Source organism: Larus michahellis, chromosome 12, assembly GCF_964199755.1.
Source record: "Larus michahellis chromosome 12, bLarMic1.1, whole genome shotgun sequence".
NCBI classification, from domain to species: domain Eukaryota; kingdom Metazoa; phylum Chordata; class Aves; order Charadriiformes; family Laridae; genus Larus; species Larus michahellis.
Window position 1 is genome coordinate 4,540,242 of NC_133907.1, and position 26,702 is coordinate 4,566,943.

The 26,702-nt window shown below is 56.1% G+C and overlaps 1 protein-coding gene across 2 annotated transcripts in view; it reads left to right on the forward strand.

Moving 5' to 3' along the window:
- The first annotated feature begins 8,479 nt into the window (after nt 1-8,479).
- ZNF512B (zinc finger protein 512B) overlaps nt 8,480-26,702 on the forward strand; it is a 31,026-nt gene continuing 12,803 nt past the window's right edge. Inside the window, exons 1-11 of one of the 2 annotated variants that reach the window (XM_074604819.1) lie at nt 8,480-8,600; nt 12,590-12,712; nt 16,336-16,415; nt 17,192-17,320; nt 17,651-17,823; nt 17,992-18,245; nt 19,026-19,097; nt 21,317-21,451; nt 22,846-22,970; nt 25,479-25,571; nt 26,410-26,508. In XM_074604819.1, coding sequence (XP_074460920.1) covers nt 12,592-12,712; nt 16,336-16,415; nt 17,192-17,320; nt 17,651-17,823; nt 17,992-18,245; nt 19,026-19,097; nt 21,317-21,451; nt 22,846-22,970; nt 25,479-25,571; nt 26,410-26,508 — 1,281 coding nt within the window. In that variant the 5' untranslated portion in view covers nt 8,480-8,600; nt 12,590-12,591. Of the gene's footprint in view, nt 8,601-12,589; nt 12,713-16,334; nt 16,416-17,191; nt 17,321-17,650; nt 17,824-17,991; nt 18,246-19,025; nt 19,098-21,316; nt 21,452-22,845; nt 22,971-25,478; nt 25,572-26,409; nt 26,509-26,702 lie in introns of those variants that run through there. The other variant, XM_074604820.1, reaches the window with a different exon arrangement.

Genomic DNA, 26,702 nt, shown 5'->3' on the forward strand with positions numbered 1-26,702 from the left:
TTGGAGGGCAGGAATAGCCCAGCGCTCAGACCCCCTGAGCACCAACTGAGGCTGGATGGGGGGTGTCAATTGGCTCGGGGCTTGGAGAAGGATGCAGTGGGGCCCAGGCGGGATGCGGGATGCACGGAGCATCCTCGGGCTCCAGCTGCGGTGGCCATGCTGGGTCGCCGGGGGAGTTTGTATGAGGCCAGGGTGATGGAAAGGTCTCAAAAACAAAATCTGGTTCTCAAGACATTTTGGTTTGGATAACAGATTCACCAAACGGTACTCGGGTCCAAGCGGGTGAATTCTCTCTCCAGCACCAGGGTCATTTCCACAACACCAGCATTGCCAAAGGAGTTTGTAACTCCTGTCTGTCACCCTCAGAGCAGAGGTTTGGTGCTGGGCAGAAGGCAAAGCCTCCACATTTCCCAAATCCAAGTTTTCTCCACATTTCCCAAATTCAAATTTCTTCCGTATTTCCAAAAATCCAAATTTCCTCCAACTCAGAGAAAGACATCGCCTGGTTGCTCGAAGCCTGCAACGGAGTGACCCAGACCACAGCGGCTGGTCCCTCTCCTCTCCTCCTGTGGGTCGGCTCGGCCGGACTTCACCAGCAGGTAATTCCCATTGGAGCTTTGCTGTGGCAGGGGCAGAGGGTGGGGAACCGGCTCTGGGGCTTTGCCGTGTGCAGCCCCCGCCGCCCCCCAGGACAGAGAAATCGGAATTTCCTCCTCTGCCCACACTGACCTTTTCAAAAATGCAGCAAAATTGGCTCTTCTCACCTCGCTAGAACCTCACAAGCAACAAAGCTGGGGGAATTTATTGAATTTAAAAAAAAAGGAAAGAAAACAATCAGGAAAAAAAAAAAAATCTCTTCTGCAGCACCAGCGTCCTCAGTCATGGGCTCTGCACCGACGGCCGCGATGGAGCCACGCACCTGTCCCGGCCGGAGCAGGATCCGGGTTTGCTCCTTGTTACCCCTTTATGGGGCGAGCAGAGCCCCATGCAGGATGCGGCCCCGTCCCCTCCTGATGCAGCCGTGTAGGACACTATCAAACCTTCAGCCCTGGCTGGATCACAGCTGAATAAAGCCCAAGCGAGACAACACGTGGCCAAGAGCCAGCCTGACACCACCACCCTGGGTTTAGTTTCTGCCCAGCGGTGGGTGCTGGCAAAGGGGTGGTGTGGATGATGCTGGGGGCGGCAGGAGCAGTGGTGGGGGCACAGGGGGCTGCGGGGTGCCCGGGGAGCAGGGAGCATCCCCGAGAGCAGGCGGCGGGTGCTGGGTGTCTGGCTGCGGGTGAGGAGCATCGTTAGAGGGAGATGCTGAGCTTCTCTCCAGAGCTTCGGAGCTGTGCCGGGGGAGAAATGGCTTCTCTAGGCTCCGGGCTGTGCTTACGCAGTAAGTTGGTGGTGGCTTTGCTTAAAATGCAGCTGAGATGCAGGGAGCAAAGGCAGGGTCCCCCCCCAGGTCCTGCCCCAAAGCCTGGCTGCCCCTTGCTGTGCTCCCAAGGGTGTGGGTGGCCATGGGACAACCCCCATCGTGTGCTGTGTCCACCCGTGCCAGGCTCTGCTCCAGCTGTCTCCAGCTCCTCATCCTCACAGAAGCAAGGAGAGACAGAAGAAAGCAGAGACCCCACCAGTACGCTCGGCCGGAGCCCGAAGCACAGCCCTGTGGGGGTGTCCCTCTGAGACCCACCTGGGCTTGTCGAGACCTGGCAGGACAGGGCTGGAGGAGCCAGGTGTAACTGTGCTCATGGGGCAGGCAGGAGGATGCCATCCTCTCCCCCCGGCCCCCTGCCCCAGTGTGGTCTGCACCAGCTGCGCCTTCATCCCAGCGAGGATGGTGATGGTGAGAGCGGAGCATCCTTCCAGGCTGGCTCTGGAGCAGTGTCTGGTGTCATCATCCGAGGGGCACCCGGGCCAGACTCTGCCCAGGGCAGCAGGAACGCCTCTGGAGCAGCCCTGAGGATGGCTTTGCCTTCCATGGCTCTGGGCACGCAGCAAAATCCACCTGCACGTTGTCCCTGAGGAAGCACCATCCCCCCCACGGGCTCCTGAGTGAGTGCCTGGGCTGGTGGGTGCTGCACCAGGACCCCTGGGTGCTGCAGAGAGATGGGTGCTCAAGCTCCTCTCCGGACTGAGGGACAGCTCGGTCACTCCTCAGCTTCTGCCGAGCAAGAAAAATACCTTATATTTAAATACCATTTATCTGCCAGTGGTATTTCAGGTATTGCCCTGGAACAAACAGCACCGGGCAATGAAACACAGCTGAATCGGGTGCAAACCCATGCAATATTGAAACCAGACAACAATGAAAGCAAACAGAAAACACCAGCGGACATAAATCAGTCCCATGCAGCAGGCAGGAGGATGCAGGCAGCGGCACCAGGGCGAAGGGGCAGGCAACGGCAGCTACCGGAGAGCACACGACTTTGCCTCCTCTGATTATCTTTTTCTGCTTATGGTGATTTCTCGCAATGAGCAGGACGATGTGCTTCTGGCATCAGAAATAATGGCCAGCGTCCTCTTGTCTTATAAAGGAAAAATCCAGCAATCCCTTCCCAGTGGTAGAGGCAGTTTGCAGACTCCAGCAAGGTTTTCAAGCAGGGGAAAAAAAAAAAGCCAACACGGCTGCACATAGAAAATGCATGCCTAATTTGTCCGAGTAATTACTGAGCCCAGCTTGATGATGGAGATACCTCCAGCTCTGAAACACCGCTGATTGCGTCTCTCATTCAGGAAACCGTCCCTGTTCCCCGAGCATTGAAATTCGTGCTCGGCTGCGAGCACAGCCTGTGATTTCCCCGGCTGCGTGGGGTTCGAGGACACGATTTGCTGAGCAGAGAGGGATGGCAGCACCTGCCCCGGGCTCTGCTGAACTGAGACCGGTTTGAATCTGAACACCAGTCCGCAGTAGATTACATGCCTGGTCTAATTAGGAGCTGTCCTCCCATCAGGTGTCCGGGGGGGATCACAAACCACCTGGAATCATTGCTTTTTTGGTGCTGTCAGGCAGCTCCCTATGAAGTTTCTTGCACTGGAGACCTGCGGGCACCTGAATGCTTCACAGCAGGCAAGAAAAAAGGAGGAATCCCGGTCGCTGGTGGCACGTGCCGTGTGTCGAGGTGTCCCAGGGAAGGAGAAGAGGGTGCGGGTGGAGGCGGGCACAGCAGCCTGGCAGGGCTGCAGGGCGCTGGCATAAATCGGAGCATCCCAGGGAGGCGTGAGCTGGGGGAGACACCGACACGTGGCGGGGGCACAGCGGAACGGCTCCTCCTGGGATGCTCCGGCAGCCACAGCCCGTCACTGGCAAACCTCCATCTGCTTTATCCCGGAGCCCTGGTCCCCATCCCAGCTGCCTGGTCAAGACAGGGCTTGGGGACACACAGGGTCTCGTGGTGACCCAGCAGAAACCTTCTGCCCCAGAGCGTCCTCACTGCACATCCAGGACTAATCAATCTTGACTCATTGCTAATGAACTTGAGAAGAGTGTTGGGATGGATCAGGTGCCGCTCAGGGTGAGATGGATAATATAATTAAGATTTCCTCAAAGGTCCCGTCTTTCTTACCTTGTTAATTAAGCTGATGTGGGGCCCTCCACGCAGAATGCATAATGAGAGGCTGCCAGAGACAGAGCTGGCTATTAGCGGGAGGTGATGCTGGGAGAAACATTGACCTTAACCACAGGGCTGGGGACATTTTGGCAACTCTTCAGGAGTTTGGTTGCCCCAGAGCAGCCAAGAGCTGATCTCTGCTGAGAAATCACCACATCCTCTGCACCACAAATGTGTTTGGACCGCACAGGGCAGAGAGCGCAGGCACAGGGATGCAGGTGGAGATGGAGGGGCTCATCCCTGCCTGGGACAGGCTGAGCTCCGTGGAAGAGCTTATGGCTTCCTAAAGCACCTAAAGGCACGGCGTGGGGAGAAGGCGGCTGAGAGCAGCCCCATGGCCTCGAGAAGCAGCTCTCGTTCAGTGGGGAGGAGGGGATGCTGCTCTGCTCCGATGGACCAGGCACATTTTTGGTACTTGCACCCTGGTGGTGCCTTCTGATAATGAATTAATGGCCTCTTAATAAGGGTGACAGTTCCCTTAATTAGAAAGTATCGGAATAGGGATAATTACTTCGTTTCATTTTTTTCCCTTATATTACATCCTTCACTTTTGGGTCCTCATCCTCAGCTCCTGGATGCCCGCCGGGAGCCCTGCCCCCTCCCCGAGCCAGAAACGCTCCCAGGGCCAGCAAGTGGGATGCAGAGCCAGGAAGGATGGAGAGAGATGGATGCAGGTATGGTTGCAGAGCTGCCGCTTTCACCGGGGCAGCGCCACGCTTGCGGCAACGCTGGGCATCCAGGCAGGGTTGGCACAGGTCCCCCGCCACTCATGCCAGGCTCAATGGCACGCAGAGCAGCCCGGCGCGGGGCCAGGGGTCTGGCAGGGCTGGAGGAAGGGGGAGATGGCATTCGCAGGCTGGGAATTCCCAAGGGATGACCCAAGGGAGCGCAGTCAGCTCAGCGCCGGCGCAGCGAGTGGCAGGAGCCAGGCAGCCCCGCAGGGCAGCAGCGGCTGCGTGAAGCTCAGCCCAGGGCAGGCAGAGGGGCTGGGATAAATAATTTGTCCTGAAATTAGTATTATTTGGGTTGTTCCCCAGCCTGGACGCAGGAGTGGCTTTGCTGCGAAAACAAGCCCTGCAGAAACATGTTGAAATACTCCCAGCGTTTCACTTGGGCCTTTTTTTTGGAAGGGAAAGTTTCAGACTTGGTTTTGACACAACGTTTCTAGGCCATGTGTCTGCACGGGGGGCTCCAGTAAAAACCTTCAAACCCCCAAACCGAGACGAGCCACTTCGCTTCCCATCGGAGGATGCTTTTTTTAAAACCAGGGAGGATTTGGGGGTTTGTGGGGTTGTTTTGCAGCTTCGTCACCAAGCCCGCGGTCCCTCTGTCCCGCCCCACGTCTCTGCGTCTCCCACTGCCCTCCATGGGGCTGCGGGTGCCCCGGTGACCCGGCCCCCCCAGCTCGGGGCTGGCTCCCTGTGGGAGATGCCGCCCACGCCGATACGGCTCTGTAAATAATAAATAGCAGCCTCAGGGCTGCTGGGAGCTTCGTTTCTCTCCGCAGGCAGGAGCATTTCCTCCGTTAACCTTCCCTCTTTGCACTGCAGCCATTTTGCTTTCTCGCCATATCTAAAATTAAATCTGTTAGGATTTTCTCCCGCTCTTTTTTTTTTTTTTTCCCCGTTTGCTTATATTTGCTGAGTGCATTCAAGCACGGGGAAGGGAAAAAAAAAATAATAAAAAAAAGCCATCAGCATAATTCATGGCTCGCACAGTCATCGCGGGCTCCGGTTTCCAATCAGAGGCCCGGGCTGCGGAGCCAGCGTGCCGGGGAGGAGGGCTGGGGCTGGCCCGGATTCTGCTTCACAAACCAGCAGCGATTCTCTCTTTGTTCTGGGATCGCTCTGCTTCAACCAAAACAGCCACCACACCACCCGGCCGGCGGATGCGTGAGCCGGTCTGAGCGGCTTTGTCCCTCCCAGCTCTCCAAGGATAATAGGGGATGCAGCAGGCACTGAGCTGGATCTGGACCCAGCTGCAATCCAGGGATAAAGACCTGGGAGAGGTGGAAGTGCTGGGTCGCCCAGCCTGGATCTGGGTATCACGGTCGTGTCCTTTCCCTCGCCTGTCCCTGCCCCCGGTGCGTAAGGCTCAGCAGATATGGGCTGAAATTTGGGTTCCCAGTCCCTCCCAGTCCCTTCCAGTCCTACGCACTGAGTGTCCCACCACCCCCCCGGTGGGGATGCTGGTGCTGGCCCCGCACAGCCCCACATGCACAGCAGTTAGCAGGAGTTTTTGAGATGCCTGCAGAGCCAGCGGTGTGTGGAAGAGGCTCTGCAAACCCAGCATCCCTTTCATTTTAACAGAGTTAAGGGTCTGGAAGGTGCTGCTGCCGCCAGTCGGGTTAATGTGTGTTTTAAAGTTGCTCGCCATGTAAGTGCCCCATCAACCGACAGCTTCTCAGGCATTTACAGCTGTAGCATGTGCCGGGCTGCCTCTCCTCTGCCTCCTCCTGCCCTGCGAGGTGGGAATGGTGGGAACAGTGGGAACGCTGACCTGGGAACACCAGGCATGCTCAGTCCCCAATTTCCCGCAGCATCCTGCCAGTCTGCAGGGACAAGCTCTCGTCCACGACCCGCCTCTGCGATGAAGCCGCGATGTGAGAGGAAGTGCAATGGTTTCTTGCAAGCATGTGGAGAAAGGCAGCACCACTGCCCCCACCGCTCTTCCTCTTCTTCCTCCTCCTCCTCCTCCTCCTGCCCTTCCCAGCACAGCTCTTCCACACCGGTATAGCTCTGCACGTGAAACAAAGCACTCCTCAGCATCTGTTCTACATTTGCTGTTCTTTTCAAGTCCATTCCTTGGCCCCCTCCCCTCCACTCAGACGGGCCTGAAAATAGCAATTGTGGCTGACTTTATATTGCGTTATTTCAGAGTTTTGGTACCTCAACCAGCCCACTGCCAGCCACTCTCCAAGTCTCTTTATAACCCCACGGGTGGCTAAGCTCCCCGGCATGTCCCTCTCACCCTCACCCCGCTCCTTGAGATGCAAAACTGCGCTTTGCAGATGCAGAAAATGAAAGCGGTGGCACTTTTGCACACACGTGTGCATGCACGCACGCGTGGCCAGGGTGGCTGTCGGGATGTTGCAGGGATGAGCGAAGGTGTCTGGGCAGCTTTATAACGAGGAGGAGACTTTGAAGATGCTGCCTGGTCCCAGCGGGCACATGAAGCTGCCCGACAGCCCGAACAGGCAGTGCCTCCCTGCCCGCTGCAGGTTAGCGGCTCTCCCGGCAGGCAGCGCGTTGGCTGGGAAGCAAAGCCGCCTCGGATATGCCTCATTTTATACAAAGAAGGTGGGCTGTGCCTGTCCCTCCCACCCTGCTGATCACCCTCTGCTCCACCGATAATAATACCTAGCAATTACACAAAGCTTTCCAAGCTCTCTGCAGACGTTAATTAAGCTCTCTCCCCACAATGGAGACAAAGAGGGGAGCTGCTGGGAAATTCCCAACTTGGGTTGGGTTTTTTTTTTTTGCTTTGATTTTGCGCGGCCGCACCACGGGGCCTCCCAGTTCCCGGTGGCACCGCGTGAGCCACGTGCTGGTGATGGTGGTGTAGGGCAGTCCCGACAGCAACGGTCGACCTGGGTTTTGCTCTCACGTGGCAAATTTCATCTGTTTTTCCCTAATTTCTGGGCAGCCACCGCCACTCGGATGGTGGTGCTGGATTCCAGCGCAGCTCTGCCAGTAACCGAAGCTGGCTCTGCCCTGTGGCACATTCCTGGGTACCACCGGCTCTGTGGGGTTGACACCTCGAGGTCGGGAGCTGGAAAAACTGAATTGTCCCACGGGCACCGCACTGGCCTCGCACCCAGCCTTGTCCCTGGGAGCCAGGGTGGCTTTGCAAAGGAATATGGACCATCCTTCTGTCTGCCTGCAGCCCAGGGGCTACACAAGGGATGGATGGGCAGGGCATCCTGCAGGGAAGGATGACAGGCAGGACTCCCTGGAAGGGAGGATGACAGGTAGGACACTCTGCCTGCACCCTGGAAGGCAGGACGATGGTCATGGCACCCTGGAGGGCAGGACAACAGTCAGGACACCCTGGAGGGGAGGATGGCAGGCAGGGTCCCCTGCCTGCACCCTCCAGAGCAGGACAACAGGTGGGGTATCCTTCCTGTACCCTGGAGGACACGATAATGGCTAGGGCACCTTGCAGGGCAGGATGACAGGCAGGTCACCTGCCTATACCCTGGAGCGTAGGATAATGGGCAGGACACCCTGGAGGGCAGGATGACAGACAGGGCACCCTGCCTGCACCCTGGAGGGCAGGATGATGGGCATGGCACCCTGGAGGAGAGGGCAACAGGCAGGGCATCTTGGAGGGGAGGATGGCAGGCAGGACACCCTGCCTGCACTCTGGAGGGGGGGATGACAGGTAGGACTCCCTGGAGGGTGGGACGATGGCCACGGCATCCTGGAGGGGAGGATGACAGGCAGGACACCCCGGAGGGGCGGCTGACAGGTAGGACACCCTGCCCGCAGCCCGGACAGGCTGGGCAGCGCTGCCTGCCCGCCGGCGGGATGGGGGGGAGCGGACGGGAGGGCTGACCCGCCCTGCTCTGCCCTGCCCGTCCCTGCCCGCACCGGGGCCGTGCCGGGTCAGGCCGTGCCGTGCCGGGGGGCACTGCCCGGTCCCGCCCTCCCGGGGCGCCGCCCCCGCCCGGCGCTGCCGCCCGGCCCCGGCCCCGGCCCCGGCCCCGTTCGGCGGAGCCACGCGAGATCGGCGCGGGGCCGGCGCGGGCCGGCGGCGGCGGCGGCGGCGGCGGGGCGCGGGGCGGGCCGGGCCGGGCGGGGCGGGCCGGGCCGGGGAGCGCGCATGAGCCGCGGCGGCGGGCGGGAGCGCGGCAGCGGAGCGCGGCGCCGCCGCGGGTGTGGGCGCGCCGGGGAGCCCCGCACGGCGGCCCGCAGCCGGGGGCGGCGGGCGGCACCGCCTCGCCGGCCGGGGGGGGCGCCCGGCCCTGCGCGCCCCGCACCGCGGCCCGCCGCCGCCGAGGTAAGCACCGAGCTGCGGCCCGGCCCGGCACCTCTCCCCCCCGCTCCCACCGCCCGGCCCCGCCGCGGCGGGGAACCCCCCGCGCCCCGCTCCGCTCCGCCCGCCGCCGCGTCGCCATTTTGCCGCTCGCTTTTCCCCTCCCGGCGGCGCGGCCCGACCGGGCCCTCCCCGCCGGCCCTGGCTGGGCCCCGGCCGCCTCCCGGGGAAGGGGCTGCCGGGCCCGGGGAGGCGACAGGCCGCGGGGCGGCCCGGCCGTGCTGACAGGCGGCGGTGCGGCCCCCGCTGAGGCCCGGGGAGGTGACAGGCCCGGGGCGGCCCTGCCTGCACGGTGACGGGCGGGTGGCAGCAGGGGTGACAGCGAGGTGGGGCAGAGGAGGGGACGGTGCCATGCCCGGGGAGGTGACAGCGGGACCAGGCAGGGCAGAGGTGTCCATGGCCAGGGATGGCTGGGACAGGGGGACAGCCCAGTCCCCACCTCGGCACAGTGAGGTCTCCTTGTTGTGTGCTTCCTCGTCTGTATTCCCGGGAAGTTTCTCCCAGCGCATGGCCGCAGCTCCAGTTCGGCCTGGAGTTCCCGGGAGGGAGCGTGGCTCCTCCAGCAGCAGGGGGACGGCAGTGCCCTTTGGCGTCCATCATCCGCACCGGCCTCGTCCCATCTCTTCCCAGCACCCCCAGATCGAGGGGTGACCGGGCCGGTCAGCGCACGGTGCATCCATAGCAATGGGACCGGGGTGGGAGTCCCGGCAGGAGAATTTGTGTCCAGGACCCGCAGGTGACATTTCCTGCTTCTAGCCGTAATGACGTCGTGGGGCCGAGAGGGTTGCAGGCATCCCTGGCTGTGTGCGTGCTCCTGCGGACCCGCCAAGGTCACGGACGGGCATATAAAGATAGAATTCTTTCCCCTTCTCCAGTTTGTGCCCAGTTTCCAGGCTGTGCCCGGCCCGCAGAGCCTGACAGCTCTGCAGGAAGGGTCTGTCACGGAGGGAAAGAGCCTGTTGGGGCTGTGAGTGGCTGGGACGTTGCCGTCCCTTGTCAAACCTGGCAGAGGAACGAGTGGACAGGACGTTGCTGTCCCTCGTCAAACCTGGCAGAGGAGTGTGTGGCCGTGCCGGCCAGGCAGGGCTGCCGGTGGCTCAGGAGCACGTGGTGGGTTCCCAGGCTTTGCTCCCCCGTTCCCGCAGCCATAGGCTTCCTCCTGACACCGCTGGCTCGGCCTCCGCTCATCCTGCGATAGACGGGCATCACAGGATCCTGGCTCCTGTGTCGATACAGGTTTTTTTTTTCCTGGAGCTGGAGTGGGATGCTTTGAAAATGCTGCCATGAACTTCTAAAACGGTACCTAGAGCTGAGCTGGAGGCTTCATCAGCGACGATGCTGCCAGCCCTGACCTTCCTGCGCCACGTCCTAACCCTGCTCACAGGCAGGACCTGCCGATATCTTCTCCTCCTGTGGCCGGTTGCAAAACGGTTTTTCACCAAAACATAACGAAAGTGTGGAAGGGCGCAGCCTGTTGCCCAGTTGCAGCATGTGTTACTCAAAAACGAGTGACAAGTTTGGACATTACAAAAAAATATACAATGGGCTGATTTCTGCTCTCTGGCTCCGGGGCAATTCCTCTGGGATCCCTGGGGTTGTATCAGTGGCCAGGGAGCAGAGTTTGGCTCTCGCTAAGTGGTTTATGGGATTTTTAAGTTTTTATTTAGCTGAAAAATAAGAAGAGGAAAAAAATTCAAAGAAGTATTTGGTGTGGGAAAACAAAAGACATTCAAAACGTCCTAAGCTGGCCGGAAAGGATCCCTTTGAGGGGACAGATGTGTTAAGGGGAACAAGAAGCGTCCGGCTGCGGGAGCGGGGCTGAACCAGGCACCTGGAACACGGCGGTGGTTTCGGGAAGGGAGCACTGGGGGTGTTGCTGGGCACCACCCCAGCTCCCATGGTTTGGTGTGCGCTGCCGCGGCGTGTTCAGGAGGCAGGAGATGAGTACCTGGGCCATCGATGGGGTCTGCCCTGCGTGTTACCCTTTGTGAATCGTCCTCGAGCTGCCCAGCGAGGAGGACACAGAGGTTTTGTGGCCTGTCACCCATGTGGCCCTGCCTGCCTGCACCGGGGTGTCTTGCCATGCGGGGTGCGAGCATGCCGGTGGGCGCCGGTCGGTGTGGTGGGCCCCGGCACTGGCTCTCCCTCCCCTCTCCCACTGGGATGTGTGTGCGGCCCAAGGGGTGAAGCCACGGCACGGTTGCATTTCAGCACTAGCCCAGGTTGGGTAGACGCGTCGGCTGCCTGGGCTTCACCTTGGTTTTCGCCCTCTTGTAAGGCAGAGAGATCTCGTCGTCTTCAGCTTTCAGTTCTCTGGTCATTCGTCAGTCTTTTTGGTTTTCCCTTTTTTCTTTGAGCAACTTGAGTGAGGATCGCTCGGAGGAGCAGAGGTGCCAGGAGGCAGTACAAGAAGGAAGGGGAAAATCACATTTTTGTACCCAGAGGATCAGAGACTGTAGCAGTGCCCAGGCGGGTGAGAGTGGAGCCATGATTTGGGAAGGGGCCACAGGGACCCCTCTCTCTGCCTGCTCCGGAGACCAGCCATCCCTGGGAAGGAGCCACCAGCACTCAGGCTGCAGGTCCTGCCCAGGTTTCCCACCAAAAGAGCCCAAATTAGATGAATAAATGATCGCTGTGTTCAGCACCAAGTGCCAGAGAACCTGTTGCCAAGGCTGGAATTTCTCACTTGATCCGATTAACCTTTGTGTCTGTGCAAACAACCACATATGTGTCACCAGCCGAACGCATGCCGGAAGCTTTTGCCACTTCTTCTTGGAGCATCTGGGCTGCACACGACGTGCAGTGCCTGATCCCACGCAGAAAGTCCCTGGGGGCATCTCAGAAAGGACTGTTGGACCCTCGTGTCTCACATGTTGATGGCATGGCTGACGATCACAGGAGATGCTCTCCCGACCTCTGCCATCCCTCTGGGCACAAGGACAGGCGGGATGAGTCTGGATGCATCAACTCTGTTGAGTTAAGCGATGCAAACATGATCTCCTGTGAGGAACTGGGGTTGACGAGTCAAATCCGTGTTTTACAAAACCCGTGTGTGGGGGAGAGAAGTGTCGAGCAAAGGTGAAGAAGGAAGGCACCAACAGGCGCTTCCCTTATCACGCTGCCGGTGCCTGGCTGAGCATCAGCATGGCATCCCGACCAAGGTCTTAAGGCCGTGGTGGTTCAGGGAATCACCTCCCAAGGGCCTAATGCTCTCGTTACGGAAGCTTGGAGGACTCCTTTCCCCCCGGGCCATCTCCCGACGCAGCCCCCGTCCTCAGACGTGTCTTTGCTTGTGCTGTCGGGAGGGGAGGAAGGTACTTGAAACCATCCGGGAGCAGAGCCAGCCACACTGTGGGCTTCATCCTGGCACCTCCGAGGTGGAGGGGTGTCCTGCTGCCCGCTTCCGTCAGGAGCGAGATTGGGCCTTCTGCGATAATTCCTGATGTTCATTATTTATAGAGAAGCCAAATTGAATTATTAATACGGAAAATTCAGATAACATTAGCAATTCTCAGTTTATAACAGTTTCCCATTAATAAGGAAAATTGGAAATTTATCACTACATCTGTTCATTAAAACTCACTATTTTTTTCTTTCTTTTGGTGTCTTAAATGAAAGCAGAGAAATAAACGAAGAGGAAAAGCCATTTATTCGCTAGTTCTCTGGGCAAAGTCAGCCCATAATTTTTAATAAAGTCTTTGCTGTTATATACGTGGAGGGGAAAGCAGCCTATAATGAAAGCAGCTTTTCAGCCATGTCTGTGGCGTTGCTCGATCGTAGAACAAATACTCGGAAACACATCCCATTTCTTCGCTTTGTGGGGAACCTTTAAGCTGCATGATAGTTTTCTCATTTCCCTCCCTCCCTCCCTCCCCAGCAGCTCTCCTTGCTTTCAGCATGTGTTGCTCCCAGCTCCGAGGAGTGAATTTTAACGCCTCCCCTGCTTCTTTCAGAGATGGCGGATTCCTATGCCTGTAAAGGTGGAAGGAAAACTGCAGGCTCTAACAAACCCGCTGCCAGCAAAGAAAGCAGGACGGAGACGAGGATAAACCCGCCGGCAGAGCTGCCCAAGCTTGGTAAGGAACTGGTTTTTGATTTCCGCAGAGGCGGATGGGGCAGAAGGGACGAGCCCAGCGGCAGGCGTTTTGGGGGGCGGCTGCCGAAAGGAGGGGCTGTGAGTGCATCGGGTTTCAGCGAGCCTCCACTCCTCACTTCGACCCACCGGCGAGGGCTGTGCTGGGCCAAAAAAGCCCCAGGACCCGGAGCTGCAGAGAGCCGGTCCCTGGGAACGGGAGGGGAGGGATGGAGACAGCCTCTCCCTTTCGCGGGGCGCGTGTCTGGCTTAACGAGATGGGTGTCTCGCCACCTATTTATCGTGTTGGTAGCTAAGTGTTACATCAAAGGACGGGAAGGCTTAAATGAGTTCAGACCATCTGCTGTCTCCTGTGTCGTGGCCCCCGGGATGGAGGCTTGCGAGCGTACGAGCCCCGGGGGACCCGCTTGCTTAGGGCTGTCACTCTGATGGATAGCTGATTTCTCTATCCAGGAACCTCCAGGCCCAAGGAGATTTTTTTTTTTTTTTTCTCCTGTCTGCTTATGCTGGGCAGATCCCCTCTGCGGGCACGGAGAGGCTCTCCCTGCCTTTACCTTGCTAATGGCAGCTCTGGTCACTGAGGGTGCCTGCGCCCAGGGTGAGGGTCGGAACCCAGAGAGGTAACTCAGACCAGGCACCCAAAATCAGTGGCCTCGCAGGGAAACGCGTGTGCCCTAAATGTTTCCCAAATGCCACTCTTTCCTTGAGGCGGTTGAAGCCGTAATTGCTAGCAGAGGCGTGTAACTTATTGCTAAGGGGAATGAACTCCAACTGTCAGCAGCGTGAACATACCTGTATTTGGGAGAGTGTTTTTCCCTGTGCCACATTTTATCAGCACCTTCAAAAGCAGAAAAGCTTTTTTATTATTTTTTTTTTTTTAGCCATTCCTTCTGGTTTAGGTGGACAGAAAGTGATGAAGTGGAGTGAAGGACACTCCGTGATGAGGATGTTTCATTGCTCTCCCTGGGAAAGTGCTGGAGGTGGAAATGTCTGCCAGGGTTCACTTCATCGGGGTGAACTGGGCTTGATGTGGACTGGGGAGACCGGGGCCTCTCCTGTGGTTGCTTTGCTGGCCCCCCTTCAGATGGAGCTGACTGGTTGGGGCAGGGAGCATCCTTTCCAAGCCAGGTCTTGGTCCGGAGAAGCCTCAAGGCCATCCTGGTGCCTGTTTCTAAAGAGCGTGATGTTTCCACCTGTCTGACTCAGCCCAAAACTGCAGTGGCACGCAGCCATGGTGCCAGCCACAACACTGAGCACCACTGGGTTCTTGTCCCCTGCGAGCGCCTGTAAGGGTCGGCGTTTAGCACAGACAGTGGTTGGTAGCCAGGAGTGGGATGTTGGAAGAGGAGACGTGTTTTCTGCTCCTCCCATCCCTGTCCTTGCTGTCCCCAGCTGGCAGCTGAGCAGTGAGGGCGTTGAGGGCTGGCTAGACTGGGGAGCTCTTGTGTTTGGCACGAAACGCCCCCAAAAGTTTTGAAAGTTGGTGTAAGTTGTGAAAACAAGAGGAGAGCTTTCACGCAAGCCGGGACCCCAGACGTGCCAGCTGCTCTGGAGGGGCAGGGATAAGCTGTTGTGGGACATACCGAATTTGGAATATTTGGAAGTGTTTAGGAGAGAAAGGGAAAACAGAGAGAACAATAAGTAGGTAACTGCAGTGTTGTGAGCTTTTGCTGCAAATCCTGTATAATTCGGTGTTTTTTCATAAAATCCCAGCTCGTGGAGTCCTTTGATGTGCAAGAAACGTAGCTCCGTTTCATGTGTAGGGTGAGGCCCTCGCTTACACGAGTGTGGGGGAAAAGCCTGGTCTAAGTGTGCATTTAGGAGCGGTGGAGAAAATACAAAATGCAGGGGGCAGCTGCGGTGCACAGACATCCTTCTCGGGCACTCACTCAGAATTTTGAAATGAAGCCTGCACTGTTGCTCCAGAGCTAGCACGGTTTCGGGCCGTGCTTGGAAAACCCTCCCCTCTCCTTAGGGCCACGTGCTGCTTTGGAGCAGGAGCCAGGCAGGTAGGAGTCCAAACCCAGCGGGGTGTTTTCAGGACACCTTAGAGGCTGCCTTGCAGGGGGGAGCGGGTAAGTGACGGTTTAAGGACTTTTTTTTATCATCCATAGAGATCACCACGTCCTGTAGACGGGGCCTTCTGGGCTCGAGGGATTCCCAAAGGATGCTACATCACCGAGGGATGCTTTCACAGGTGTCAAAGTGGAGCAAACCAGCTGGCGTGACTTCAGGGGACTCAAAATAAATGAGCTGACTGTCTTGTTTGCTATTTTACCCCTGGCTGCTGGGGCAGAAGGCATGAAAAGGTGGTTTTGGCAGTGCCTTGTAGGTAACTGGTTGGCTTTCTGTTTGATCTCTCTCCCTTGTTCCAAAAAAAATTCTGGATTGGCTTTTGAGTACAGCTAGTGCCAGGCTTGGAGCTGAGCTCCGGTTTCTCAGGAGCTGGAGGGATTGCCGGCTCAGCGTCCAATCTCTTCTTCTTACCTGATTTTCTCCAGAGAAGAGTGTTTTACAGGTTGAGTTTAGTTTTTTCAGTCTCGTTTATCTTTTCCTAGCTGTTCGGGGGTTTCCTTCTCAGGGATCCTTTTTGGCTTGTTTCTATTCTTGTAGCAAATGGCTTTTATTCCCAGTTTATTGATTGAGGACTCCCAGATCTCAGCCTGAGTTTTCTGTACATGGTATTTCCCACTGGCCACTCGCGTCCGTCCAGCTCGTCTTTGGGTTACACTGACTCCCAGCATCACTTAATATTACAGGTTAGTCCTCAAAATTCAGCTTAAGGCCTGCCAGGAGCTCAGAGCCGAGGGGAGATGGTGTGGGCGAAGGAAGTGGGGTCTCGCAAGGTCCCCAGACCTGTGGGGTGATCAGGGTGCTCGGTTTCTTCTTGGAGAGATTGAAGGTTGGATGTGAAAGTGGATTGAATTGGTTGATTTGGATCCTCAGCCCATGCACGCAAACCCATGTGAAAGTTGTGATTTTTGTACTGCTTTGCTCAATCCGCTTTGGGTATGAAATCAAGGAGTTGGGGGCCGTTGTGAGCCGAAGTGTCTGGTCTGGGGCCATCTCCATCCCTGCTGCTCTCCATGTGCTTGTCACATCCCCTGGGCCAGTGTCCTCCTGCAGCCCCGGGGCTGCTCAACCGCAGTGGCCGAGCAAAGGGAATGGGGCATTTCTGTCCTCGACACCCTGCCCGGGGTCCAGCTTGCTGACCTAGGACGCAGATTTCTTTTGCTTAGTAGCATAGTTGTTGAAGGATCTCTTCCAACCCAAATGAAAGGATGGTTCTCCAAAGCAAGGCCCAGCTGTGCTGAAACCACTCTGTGTAAATGAAAGGAGAGGGGTCATCAGCAAACACCAGAGAAGCAGCCATCTCCCGTGCAGGTACCTGCAGGTGTAGGGGCTGTGCACTGACTTGCAGGGGAGCTGGCATTGCCTTCCAAAGGAGAATCTCAGACTTTGTCAGGGCTGGGGCACAGTAGCCCAGGGCGGAGGTGGACCCCATCCAGAGCAAGGGAGCCGGCTGGACAGCAGGATTGCCGGGACAGTGGCTCCTCTGGCACGGCTGGCCGGACAGCGGGAGACATGTGCTGCATCTCTTTGCAGGAAATGCAACCAGTGACAAAACCGAAGGCAGGAAGAAAGGACGACCCAAGGCTGAGAACCAGGCGCTGAAAGACATCCCTGTAAGACCGTGCGCGCTCTGATCCCCGATACCCTCCTTGCCTTGCTCCCTTTGACTTGCCCTTTGCATCTTGCTGCACCACACGCTCCAGCCAGCCCCACTGTGGGGTTAAACCTGCCTTCCTGGTGGCTTAACCTTCAGAGCAGCCTTGTCTTGGGATCGGCAAGATCTTGGCCCCTGAATCCCCTCCATGCCAGCACCCAGCATCTTCCAAAACCCTGGTGGGCAACAGTACCCCCCTTCAGCCTCTCCTTTCCGGGCCCGTTCCCAGATGAGCTGTATTCTCTCGCAGCCATGTCAGGTTTCGCTATTGATCCGGCAGCACTGGCGAGGGAGTGATTTATTCCCTGCAGAGTTGTGCAGTTTAATTCCTGCGTGGACAACACACAGAGCAGTTTGTCATGAGAGCATGGGCATGGGGTGATTTACTGACTAGATGAAATGTGGGGTGGTTAAATCACCTGGGTGAATTCTGGCCTGATTTATTACCCAGGCTGGCTGGGAGCGTGCGTGTGCTCTGGGAGGCACGGCAAGGTAAATTCTCAGGAGGAATCATTAGCCTGTAGAGCCTACAGCATCTGTCCCAGCACCTCTTACAGAGCACCGCTGCACTGAAACACAGCCCTGGGGTCCACTTTGCTGCTGCGCGGTGGGAAGGGGTGGACAGGAATGATCGGAGGTCCCATGTGTCCCCCCGGCCCCCTCGGGATGCACCAGCACGCACCCAGACACGCGATGCTTTCGCTCAGCTGTGCCTCTTGTCTCTCCTGCTCCCAGCTCCCGTTGATGAACCAGTGGAAGGATGAATTCAAAGCCCACTCCAGGGTGAAATGTCCCAATTCAGGCTGCTGGCTGGAGTTCCCCAGCATCTATGGCTTGAAGTACCACTATCAGCGTTGCCAAGGGGTAAGGAGACTGGAAGGCTGTCTGCCCTTTCCGGTGGCCAGCTCTACCATCTACAGGGTAAAACCCCTCTTGAGCCTTAAACCCCACAAGAAATGTGAGATGAAAATGGAGAGGGCACAGATGGGCCAGGGGCAGTTTGTGAGGTGTGTACGAGAGGGACTGGGATCTCGCCAGCTCAGTGTGAGGTCTGGCCTGGGGGATTATGGACCATTGGTAACTGTTTGGAGGGGTGGAAGGGTGTTACACATGATTTGTGTTTGTGCCTGCATCAAAAAAAAACTCTCCCTTTTATGATCTAATGTCCGTCTTCACCTGTCTCTCCCCACACAGGGTGCAATCTCCGAGAAGCTGACGTATTCATGCTCGTACTGCGAAGCTGCCTTCACCTCCAAAACCCAGCTAGAAAAGCATCGGCTCTGGAATCACTTGGACCGTCCAGTGCCAACCAGCAAAGCAGAAAACAAAGTGCCGAAGGCCATTGGGAAGAGCAGTGGCAAGAAAAGGTATCAGGCTGTGGCTGGTCTGCGTGGTTGTGGCGGCGTAGGGATGGCTGGGAGAAGGGGAACGTGCCTGCCTCCATTCCCATGATCTGGGCTGGCGAGGGGGGGAGAGGTGTCAGGACATTTGTCTAACAAGCCCTCTTTAAACAAGCCCTCTGTGCTTTGCCCTAGAGCTGCTGAGAGTTCAGCTTGCCCCACCATCCATCCCAAACAGGCAAAGACGGAAAAAGCCGTGGCCCAGGACCATGCCGAGAATGGCGAGTGCCTGGCAGAGAGCCGGGAGAGCAAGGAGTTTCAGATCGCAGCAGCCGAGGCAATGGCAGCCGCCACCCCCACGGCAAAGTCCTCGAGCGGCAAGGATGCCGTGCAGCAGGGGGGCAGCCAGGCCTCGCTGCAGGAGGAAGACCCCGAGAGGATGAAGCACAGTAAGATTAGAGCCCGGGGCTACACTGGTTCAGGAGCCCAGAGAGGGGTATCCCGCAGGAAGGGGCTCTGCTCCAACCAGCGCTGCTGCAAGTGTGTCTATGAGCGTGTCCAAGTCTTGTTTCAACATGCTGATAATTTATCCCCCCAAGTTTCTTGCAGCAGTGAGTTCCACTGGGAGTTAAAAAACGGTTGCAGCTGTGGTAGGGGTGTTTCTGTAGGACCTGTAGGATTGGAAATGGATTGAATTCCCGGCAGCACAGCGAGCTGCTTTGTCAGCCTGTCTGCCCTCACTGAGTGTAGCAGTTTAAACCAGGGTGGTTCTGGCAAACCCGTTTTTCTAAATATTGGGACGGGGTAAGGAGGCTCACTCTGCCCATTACCACTGCAGGGCTGGCAGGGACGGTTGTCCCCATCATGGCATGGCATTACACTGCTTGCAGCACCGAAGTGAACCACCACCAGCCACCTTAGCTGCCGCGGCTGTGGAAACCACGTGGCTTTTGGCACTAGACAGAGCCACCACTTCCACTAGTTGAATTAGCCCTGGATACCATTATTTCTCCTGGTTTTGTGGGGTGGGAAGCAGAATCCCGTGACTGTTTGGTGGGTGGGTGCTTGCTTCAACAGCCCCTATATTTCACAGTGGTAAAGGCCTCCTCAAGGTGATCCACTCCTGACACGGAGCGTGTGCCCACCCCGTGCCCTGGGACTGCTGAAGCCCCCCTGGCAGTACAGTTATTTGACCAAATCTCTCCCTCTGTTTCTCTCTTTTGAGTCAGGAAGGAAACAGAAAACTCCTAAGAAATTTACGGGGGAGCAGCCATCCATCTCGGGGACGTTTGGACTGAAAGGTAATACAGGGACGACTCTGGTCAGCTGTAGGGTTGTAGCTTCCCCCTGGGGCATTTTGGGGAAGCCACTTCCCCAGGAGCCTTACCTGTGGTGGAGATAACGAGATGGCCACCTGGAGCCTGGGGATATCGTGCTGGAGGAGGTGGTGTCTTACCATAAGAGTGTCATGAAGGGGATGAAAAGGCAGCAGCAGAGCTGGCACTGGTAACAACCCTGTCTGCTCTGCTCAGGAGCCTGTTGTTGGGAAATGAGGGAAGAGAGGAAAGGACCTGGGTATGTCCAGCTCTAACACAAGAGTAACAAGCTGCTGACACAAGTGAGACATGCGAAACATCATGTCATCATCATCCCACAGTCCTGGGACATCACAGTGTTTCCAATGGCATCGAGAAGGATTTCTGCTGCGTAGAAGGGCTGGGTGATGCATCCGTCCCTCAGACATTGGCTCCAATGCTGGTCACCCACTTTCAAGAAAATGAATTCAAGGGGGAAGGGACGTGTTCCTGGGACGTTTTCTGAGAGGAGGCTTAGGAGTTGTCTGCTTCAGTGTGACAAAGCAAGAGCGAGTGGGACTGTGGTCATGCTCCATAAATACAGCTGGCTGGGCTGGACAGGAGGGAGGAAACCTGGAGCATCCCTGGCACAAGAGCGGCTGGATTCAGACTGGCTATGAAATTCATTCAACCAGGGAAATAAAAAGTGGATTTCCAGGCACTGCAGGAGGCAGCACCTTCCAGTACAAGAGGCACTCGGGGGAAAGACACTAATGGCTTTGAAGGAATTAAACACTTAGCGAAGAGCAGGCTGGATGTCGTCTCTGCAATTTCCTGGCTCCTGGAAAGTCTGGGGTTGTTTCCCTTAACTTCCCCACAGAGGCACTGCCACAGACTGAAATGTCTGCTGTGGGTTCCTCGAGAATAAGCTCGTCTCTCCGGTGACCCGCTGCCTCAAATGGAGAGTGAAGATGGGGCAGGCATTTGCCTACATCCCCTGGGTTGAACACAGCGGTTTGCTCCCCAAAGACACGGGTGCCACCAGCCTGTCATGGGATGATGTCTCCATTCAGACCGTGGGTTTACAAGAGCCACGTCCCACAAATGCAGGGACATGTGGACCCTTGCAGGGCGGGTGTGGATCTGACCCTGGCACTCACTGTGTTGCCTCCAGCACCTTCTGTGGAAGCACAGGCACAGGGCTGAACAGCACGTGAATTTGGGGGGGGTGGGGGGTGGACCCAGGGTAGAGCCTCCCTCCTCTTTTCGCTAGCCTTTCCAGAGCAACTTTGCAAGTTGTGTTTGAACTGCCGAGGGATTCTGCGCAGCAGAGGGGGATCGGGCAGTACTGCCACTGTCAGCATGTCCTCAGCGTGTGCTGAGCCTCCTCCTGCTCGCTTGGCCCTGCTGGTGCAGGGAGGGTGCTTCGGTGATTGGCACCCACGCCTTTAGGCTGAATGGGGAGCACACGCTTTGCCCGAGCAGCTGCGCGGGGATGAGGCACAGACAAGGTGGGAGGGTGGATGCACTCGGGAGATGCTGGCTGAGAGCCTTTGAGTTCCTCTCCGCTTTGCAGGCAGGCTTGATGACGGTCACCAGCAACCCAGGGGGGCCACGCCAGGTTTCCTTTTCCCCATGTGCCTGTCGCCTGGTCACCCCTCCTCTCCTTCTGTTTCCTCCTGACCTTTTGCAGCACCTGGCGGGACCAGGAGAGACCTATGTTTATTGTGACAATTGTGTACAGGTCCAGGGAGAAAAGGTCCTGTGGGATCTGCTGTGAGATCCCAGAATTAGCCAAGAGGGACCCCAGTTCCTTGGTCTATGCAGTTAGACAGCCTTTCCGGTGCAGATTCATCAGCAGGAGCATCAGTTTTATATCCTGAATTTGCTGTTCCGATTTCAGCTTTTAATTTCTTGCAAAATGTCCTTTTACCTCCTCCCCAGCCTGTCTTCCGCACAGTCTGCCTTGCTCGAAGCATCCCACCCCGATTTGCTGTGGTGTTTCCTTAGTTCATAAACTGTCTGGGTTGGGGGAAATGATTCTGTTTACAAAATACCACAAGCTGTTATGATATTGCTTGTAGTTATGGACTTGATCCTACATATACAGCCTCGGCAGACCTACAGCCAGCTCAGGTCAGAGGTTGAGACTTTTTACCTGCTAAATGCAAGTTGGTCTGAGGGTATTACAGCAAGTACTGAATAAAAATCCCCTCCCTCTACAGGTCTTGTCAAAGCGGAGGACAAGGCGAAAGCCCATCGAGCTAAGAAGCTGGAGGGGAGCACCAACATGGAGGACCTGAAAAAGAAATCCCCAGGAGCTGGTGTGAAGAAGGAAGCGGCTGTGCATCTACCGGCAGGTGAGGCTGCTGGAGACAAAGCACAGGCAGCAGCTCTGCATGCAGCTTAGCTGTGCACCGGCTCAGTCCCGTGCTCTGCTCCGAGCCTGCATGGTCCCCACCTTCACACCATGGGCCCCACCTTCACCCACAGGCAGTGGTCCCCTCACCCCTCCTGGCCCAGCGGGCTGTTTGCTGGGTGAGTTTTCTAGCAGGTTTGTGAGCAAAAGCAGCCCAAAATCAAAAGTAGGAGCACACAGCTCCTGCCCTTTCAGAGTTTGTCACAGACATGGGGACAGCCGCTGCTCATAAAATACTGGTGCAGCCATAATTGACATCCTGAAAGGGATACCCTACCTTTGCTTCACTGGCAGGACAGACTGCTGCAAGTGTGGGGAGATGGTAGCCAAATCCTGCTTCCACTTGGCTTCAGTGTGACCGCAATTTGGGTCAGCGTCTGGGATGATGGCATTTTTCTAAGATCATCTCCATGAATGACACCAGTGCATAACTCTGGGCATAGTTGTGTCTTCTCCGAGGTGCAGCCTACACCCTAGCACAGGTTGCTGACTTTTCTTGGGAGCTCTGGCAGCGGGAGGAATGCAGGATGTGCAAGATAAACACAGCTGCAATTCCTTACACTGCTTTCAAATTCAAATAAACGACTCTCTGATCTCACAGCCGTGCAAAAGCATCCAAATAAACAGACTTGGCGGATTTTATTCAGACTGGGCTTCCCTTGCTGGAAGCCCAGCACCGTTCTGCTGAGAACACGACGTGAACTCTGGACCTGGGAGCAGGTTTTGGCCCCACGTATCTCTTATTTTGGGTGTTTTTTAAGCCAGTCACAGCCATTCAAATAAACAGATGCCTGGAAGCTAGCACTCCCCTAGCTGCCTGTGTGTCTGCCGGGAAGAGGAGTGCCAGGGAAGCTTTCCAGGCACACGTCCGGATGGAGCCTAGACACTCACCTTTGTTTCACTCCCGCTAATTGTTTTGTTTGGCAGGGGGTAGTTATTCTACACAAGGGCAAGATGAGATGGCTGAGGGCATCATCATGTTTTAACTCTTAGCATGCAGGATGCCAGCAGGGTTGGAAAGGTGAACCTCCTTGTCCCCATAAAATGCCGGCAGGTAATGAAATGCCACGTAAATTGCCCCAGTGACCCAGTTTGCTCAGGCAGCTGCAGGAGGCGTGGGGCAGGCAGAGCTGTAAGTGCCTGCATGGTTTGCGCCCAGCTTGGCCTGTGCACGGGAGAATATTTTTCTTGTTTTACCATCAGGAACTTTTCCCGGTTGCGTGCTTTTTAACATAGCAAAGCAAAGCTTACGACAGGCCTGTCCTCTGCCGAGCAGCCCAGGCAGGTTGCTGTCTCTGCGGCTGGGTGTAACACCTCTCCCCTCTCCCTCGCCAGCAAACCCCGAGGACCAGTGGCAGCGAGAGATCAGCGAGAAGGGAGAAGTCGCCTGTCCAACCTGCAGCGTTATAACCAGGAAAACTATTGTGGGGCTCAAAAAGCACATGGATGTCTGCCAGAAAGTAAGGACTTGCTTTATTCAATCAGGCATATATGGATTTTGGAGGGGAATGGACGTGTACACGTGCCACTCATAAATGCATATTGGTGCTCCTAAAACCAGTTCTGGGCTGTGTTTGATAGAGTGCCTGCTAGTCATCTTCAGAGAGCTGGCAGCCTCACATCAATTCAGAGGGATTTGGACACCTAATTCCCAGCGATTCTGAAGCCCTTTGTGGTCTGGGCCCATTGCCCTAATGTCTCCAGCAGAGCTGGGTATTTCTAGTAGCTAAACGAATAGTTTTAAGGCTGGAGAGATTGTTGGGGTTGTTTCTAATCTGGCCTCCTCCAGAGTTCTGGCTGCGGGATTTCGCTGTGTGCCATGCCTTGCATCAGGCCAGATAAATTGTGGTTGAATGAGAGCACGTCTCGGGGAGACACCGAGCTTGGATGTGCTCAGGCGGGCTGTCAAGACGCAGGAGTTCACTAATGGTGCAGTGAAAAATTGTCTCTCTGCCACACTGCCATCCATCAGAGCACAAGATTACGTCTTCATCCGTCACCTGGCGTGGTGCAGAGCCATCCCCACAGAAAGCCGACATGGGATCGATGCCTTCCGCTTTGAAAATATGTGGCTCGGCTTTGATTCCACATTCATTTTCTGTAAATGCCTCCTCAGCCTTTGCCGCGCTATTTATACAGCAGTGGGAGGCTGCTCTCCCTTTCAGACCCTGTACTACATCGATGCCGGGCAGAATCCTGCCTCCTCTGACGTCCTCCTGGCTTCAGTGGAGTGGGGATCTTGGCCACCACTGCTCCTATCTCCTGTGCTTTGGAGCGTGTCCCAAGCCAGGCAGGCTCCGCGCGGGCTGCATGGCCGGCCGGCCTGCTGAGCAGGACTCTGCCAGAGCAATCAGGCCTGTCTTCTCCACTATAAATAGGCCAGTGGGTGTTCAGCCGAGGAATCGGGGCTGCAGCACGAAGAGAGGGTGTTTTGTCACCCTTCCCCGGGAGGCACGGTCCTTGCCAGGCCTGGCTGTGCCGCACTGGGACCTGGGCTGCTTTGCACCATCCCTACCAGAGCAGCCTGTGGCCCAGGGAGGACAATCCCCAAATTCTGGGTGCATGAACCACAGGTCTCAGCATTTCATCTCAGAGATGAAGCTATGGCACGTCCTTAGCGAAGCCCCGCTGCTACAGGCACGGCGTTCCCCCATCAGAAGTGACCCTGTAGTGCAGGCACCCTCTCAGCTTGCTCTCTGCTTTAACGACTGAAGTATTTCTTAGCTGGACAATGGGAAAAGGATATGCAGGCTCCCAAAACTCCTATAAAACAACGGAAATTGTTTTTCTTCATTCCTTACTTGTCACTGAGCGGTCTGCTGTGTTTCCTTTGGTTTTGGAAAGGAAGTAATGGATGGGAATGGTTGCAATATGCTTGGGCCTGAAGGAGATGAGGGCAGGTATATCCCACTGGTGTCCCAGGTGGGAGGACTTGTTAGAATATGGACGTGGCTTGTTCTTCAGCGTTGACCAGAGGAGTAAACCCCAAATTGGCTGGCATTGGCATCTGATGAGTCACGGAGCTTTTAGCATCCACCTTGTTAGGATCAGCGCTTGGGTCTGGAATAAGATTAGCCCATGGGAGCACAGGTACAAGTGAGACATTCCCAACTGGTGCAGTGAGTTTATTCTTCATCTCCCCAGAGCTCCAGGATGAGGAGGAATTTGCAGCTCCATCTTCGTTCCCTCTCCGGCTTCTAGCCCAGGCTTGATTGAAGGGGAAGTGGTGAAGGTGGAGCATCAGCCAGGCAGAAGGAGCAGGAATGGCCACAGCCGTCCAGGCACCGGCTCCCTGCCGAGACATCCTGTCTTTTGGTGCTCAGACCATTCAACTCCTGAGTCAATAAATTCTGGTACCTGCCCCAGCAAAAGTCACGATTTGCTTACTCGCTTTGCAAGTTCCCCTTGTACATCGGTGTGTGCATTTAATGCGTCCCCCCAGTCACTCAGGAGGCCAAGTCGGGTCAAACGGCAGAGCAGTATGAGGCAGGAAGTCTTCTGCTGTGATCGTGTCCAGCAGCGTCTTAATTCCAAACAGCCCAGGCGCCCAGAAAGCGTATCGTACGCCAGCATCTGTCATAGTTAATAGGGCTGCAGAGCACAGTCCACTAACATATTGGTAGATCAAAGCTTCTTCTCTTTCCTAACCCTTTAACAGGAAGACTAAGACACCAGGTCCAGATGTTTCCAGCCAATGGGGCTTTAAATCTACATCCAAAATGGAATGTTTTCCAAAAATTGGGCATGTGGGTTTGATAACAGTATCCAGGACAACAGAGAGAAAACTCTTGAGCTGCAGGCTGGGATTGGGATGGGGGACAGGGACGCTGTGTTGCCTGCTGGATCCCACCGCTGGGTACTGCTGCAGCAACAGCTACCCACGGGGCTTACTGATGAGCAGCAACAGCCATTGGAAAAATGAACGGTGAACCGTGGCCTCCGTGGTGACTTGCCTCTAATTCCTTCAGCTGCAGGATGCCTTGAAGTGTCAGCACTGCAAAAAACAGTTCAAGTCCAAAGCTGGGCTGAATTACCACACCATGGCTGAACACGTCAGCAAGGTAAGAGAGCTGGGCTGCTTCCGGCCTGCGCCTCGTTTCTTGATGCAGATGCAGATGACAAAGAAATCGGCAGTCCGCTTTCCTTTGTCTTTGCAAAGGAGGGATTCACAACACCATCTTTGCGGCATTTCACGTGCTGCTCAATGCAGATGGTAGCCATCACCCTTCCCTGCCAAGCAAAGCCATTCCTTCCCAGGCAGCTGGTTAGGCTCATGTTCAACCCCCGATTTCAAATCTCAGAATGGGGGAAGATTTGGTGAGTACGGTGAGGCAGATTTTGAATGCCAAAGCTCTGCCTCCAAAACTGTGCCCACAAATCTGGGACTGATGGGTTCTGCCTTGCACGAATCTCAAAATCCAGTCTCTAACTCTCCACCATGCATGTGAGCAGGAGCCGCAAAATTTATCATGAATAAAATCCAGCAGGCGCCAGTTTAGGTGCTCGTCTTAAAAATCCAGTTGCATACGTCTCTGAGATACCGGAGCAAGGCATAACTGCATTTCTCCATGTCCTGTGCTTACCAGTTGTGACTTGTCTTTTATCCGTGCATTAACCTCCTGCTCCTCAGTTTGGCTGGTGAATCCTCCATGCAGGAACTGCTCCGGGGTCTCTCAGCTGGCCCTTTGGGTGCAAACACAGGAAAGGCATGAGCAGATCTGGCACATACCAGCAAAAGCGTTGGTACGCGGTAAAGCAGTGGGAGATCCAGCTCTTCTAACGAGAGGTTCCCCCAGCCAAGGGCAGCTCCTGCGAGGCAGAGGTTTACCATCCACTCCTGGCACAGAGGACATGAGTAAATGGCTGACTCTGTCGCTTCTGTTACTTCCTTGTTTCCAGCCTGTTCCTGTGGAAACCGCTGGACTTGGTGAACAGGAAGAGCGGGAAAGGCTGAGGAAAGTGCTAAAGCAGATGGGAAAACTGAAATGCCCCAATGAGGTACGAGAACGATTCCTGTTTCTCGTTCTGTGAAAAGGTGAAAGGAGCGAGTCCCGATGCAGAGGGGGACCTGCGCTCTCCAGGCATCTCTTGGCACGCTCTTGACTTTTCCGCCTTAGCTCAGCCATCCTGGTCCCCGTCCCTGGCTCCGTGTGCTCCGGCGACAGGCCGTCCCAGCAGGAGGGTGGGCGTAG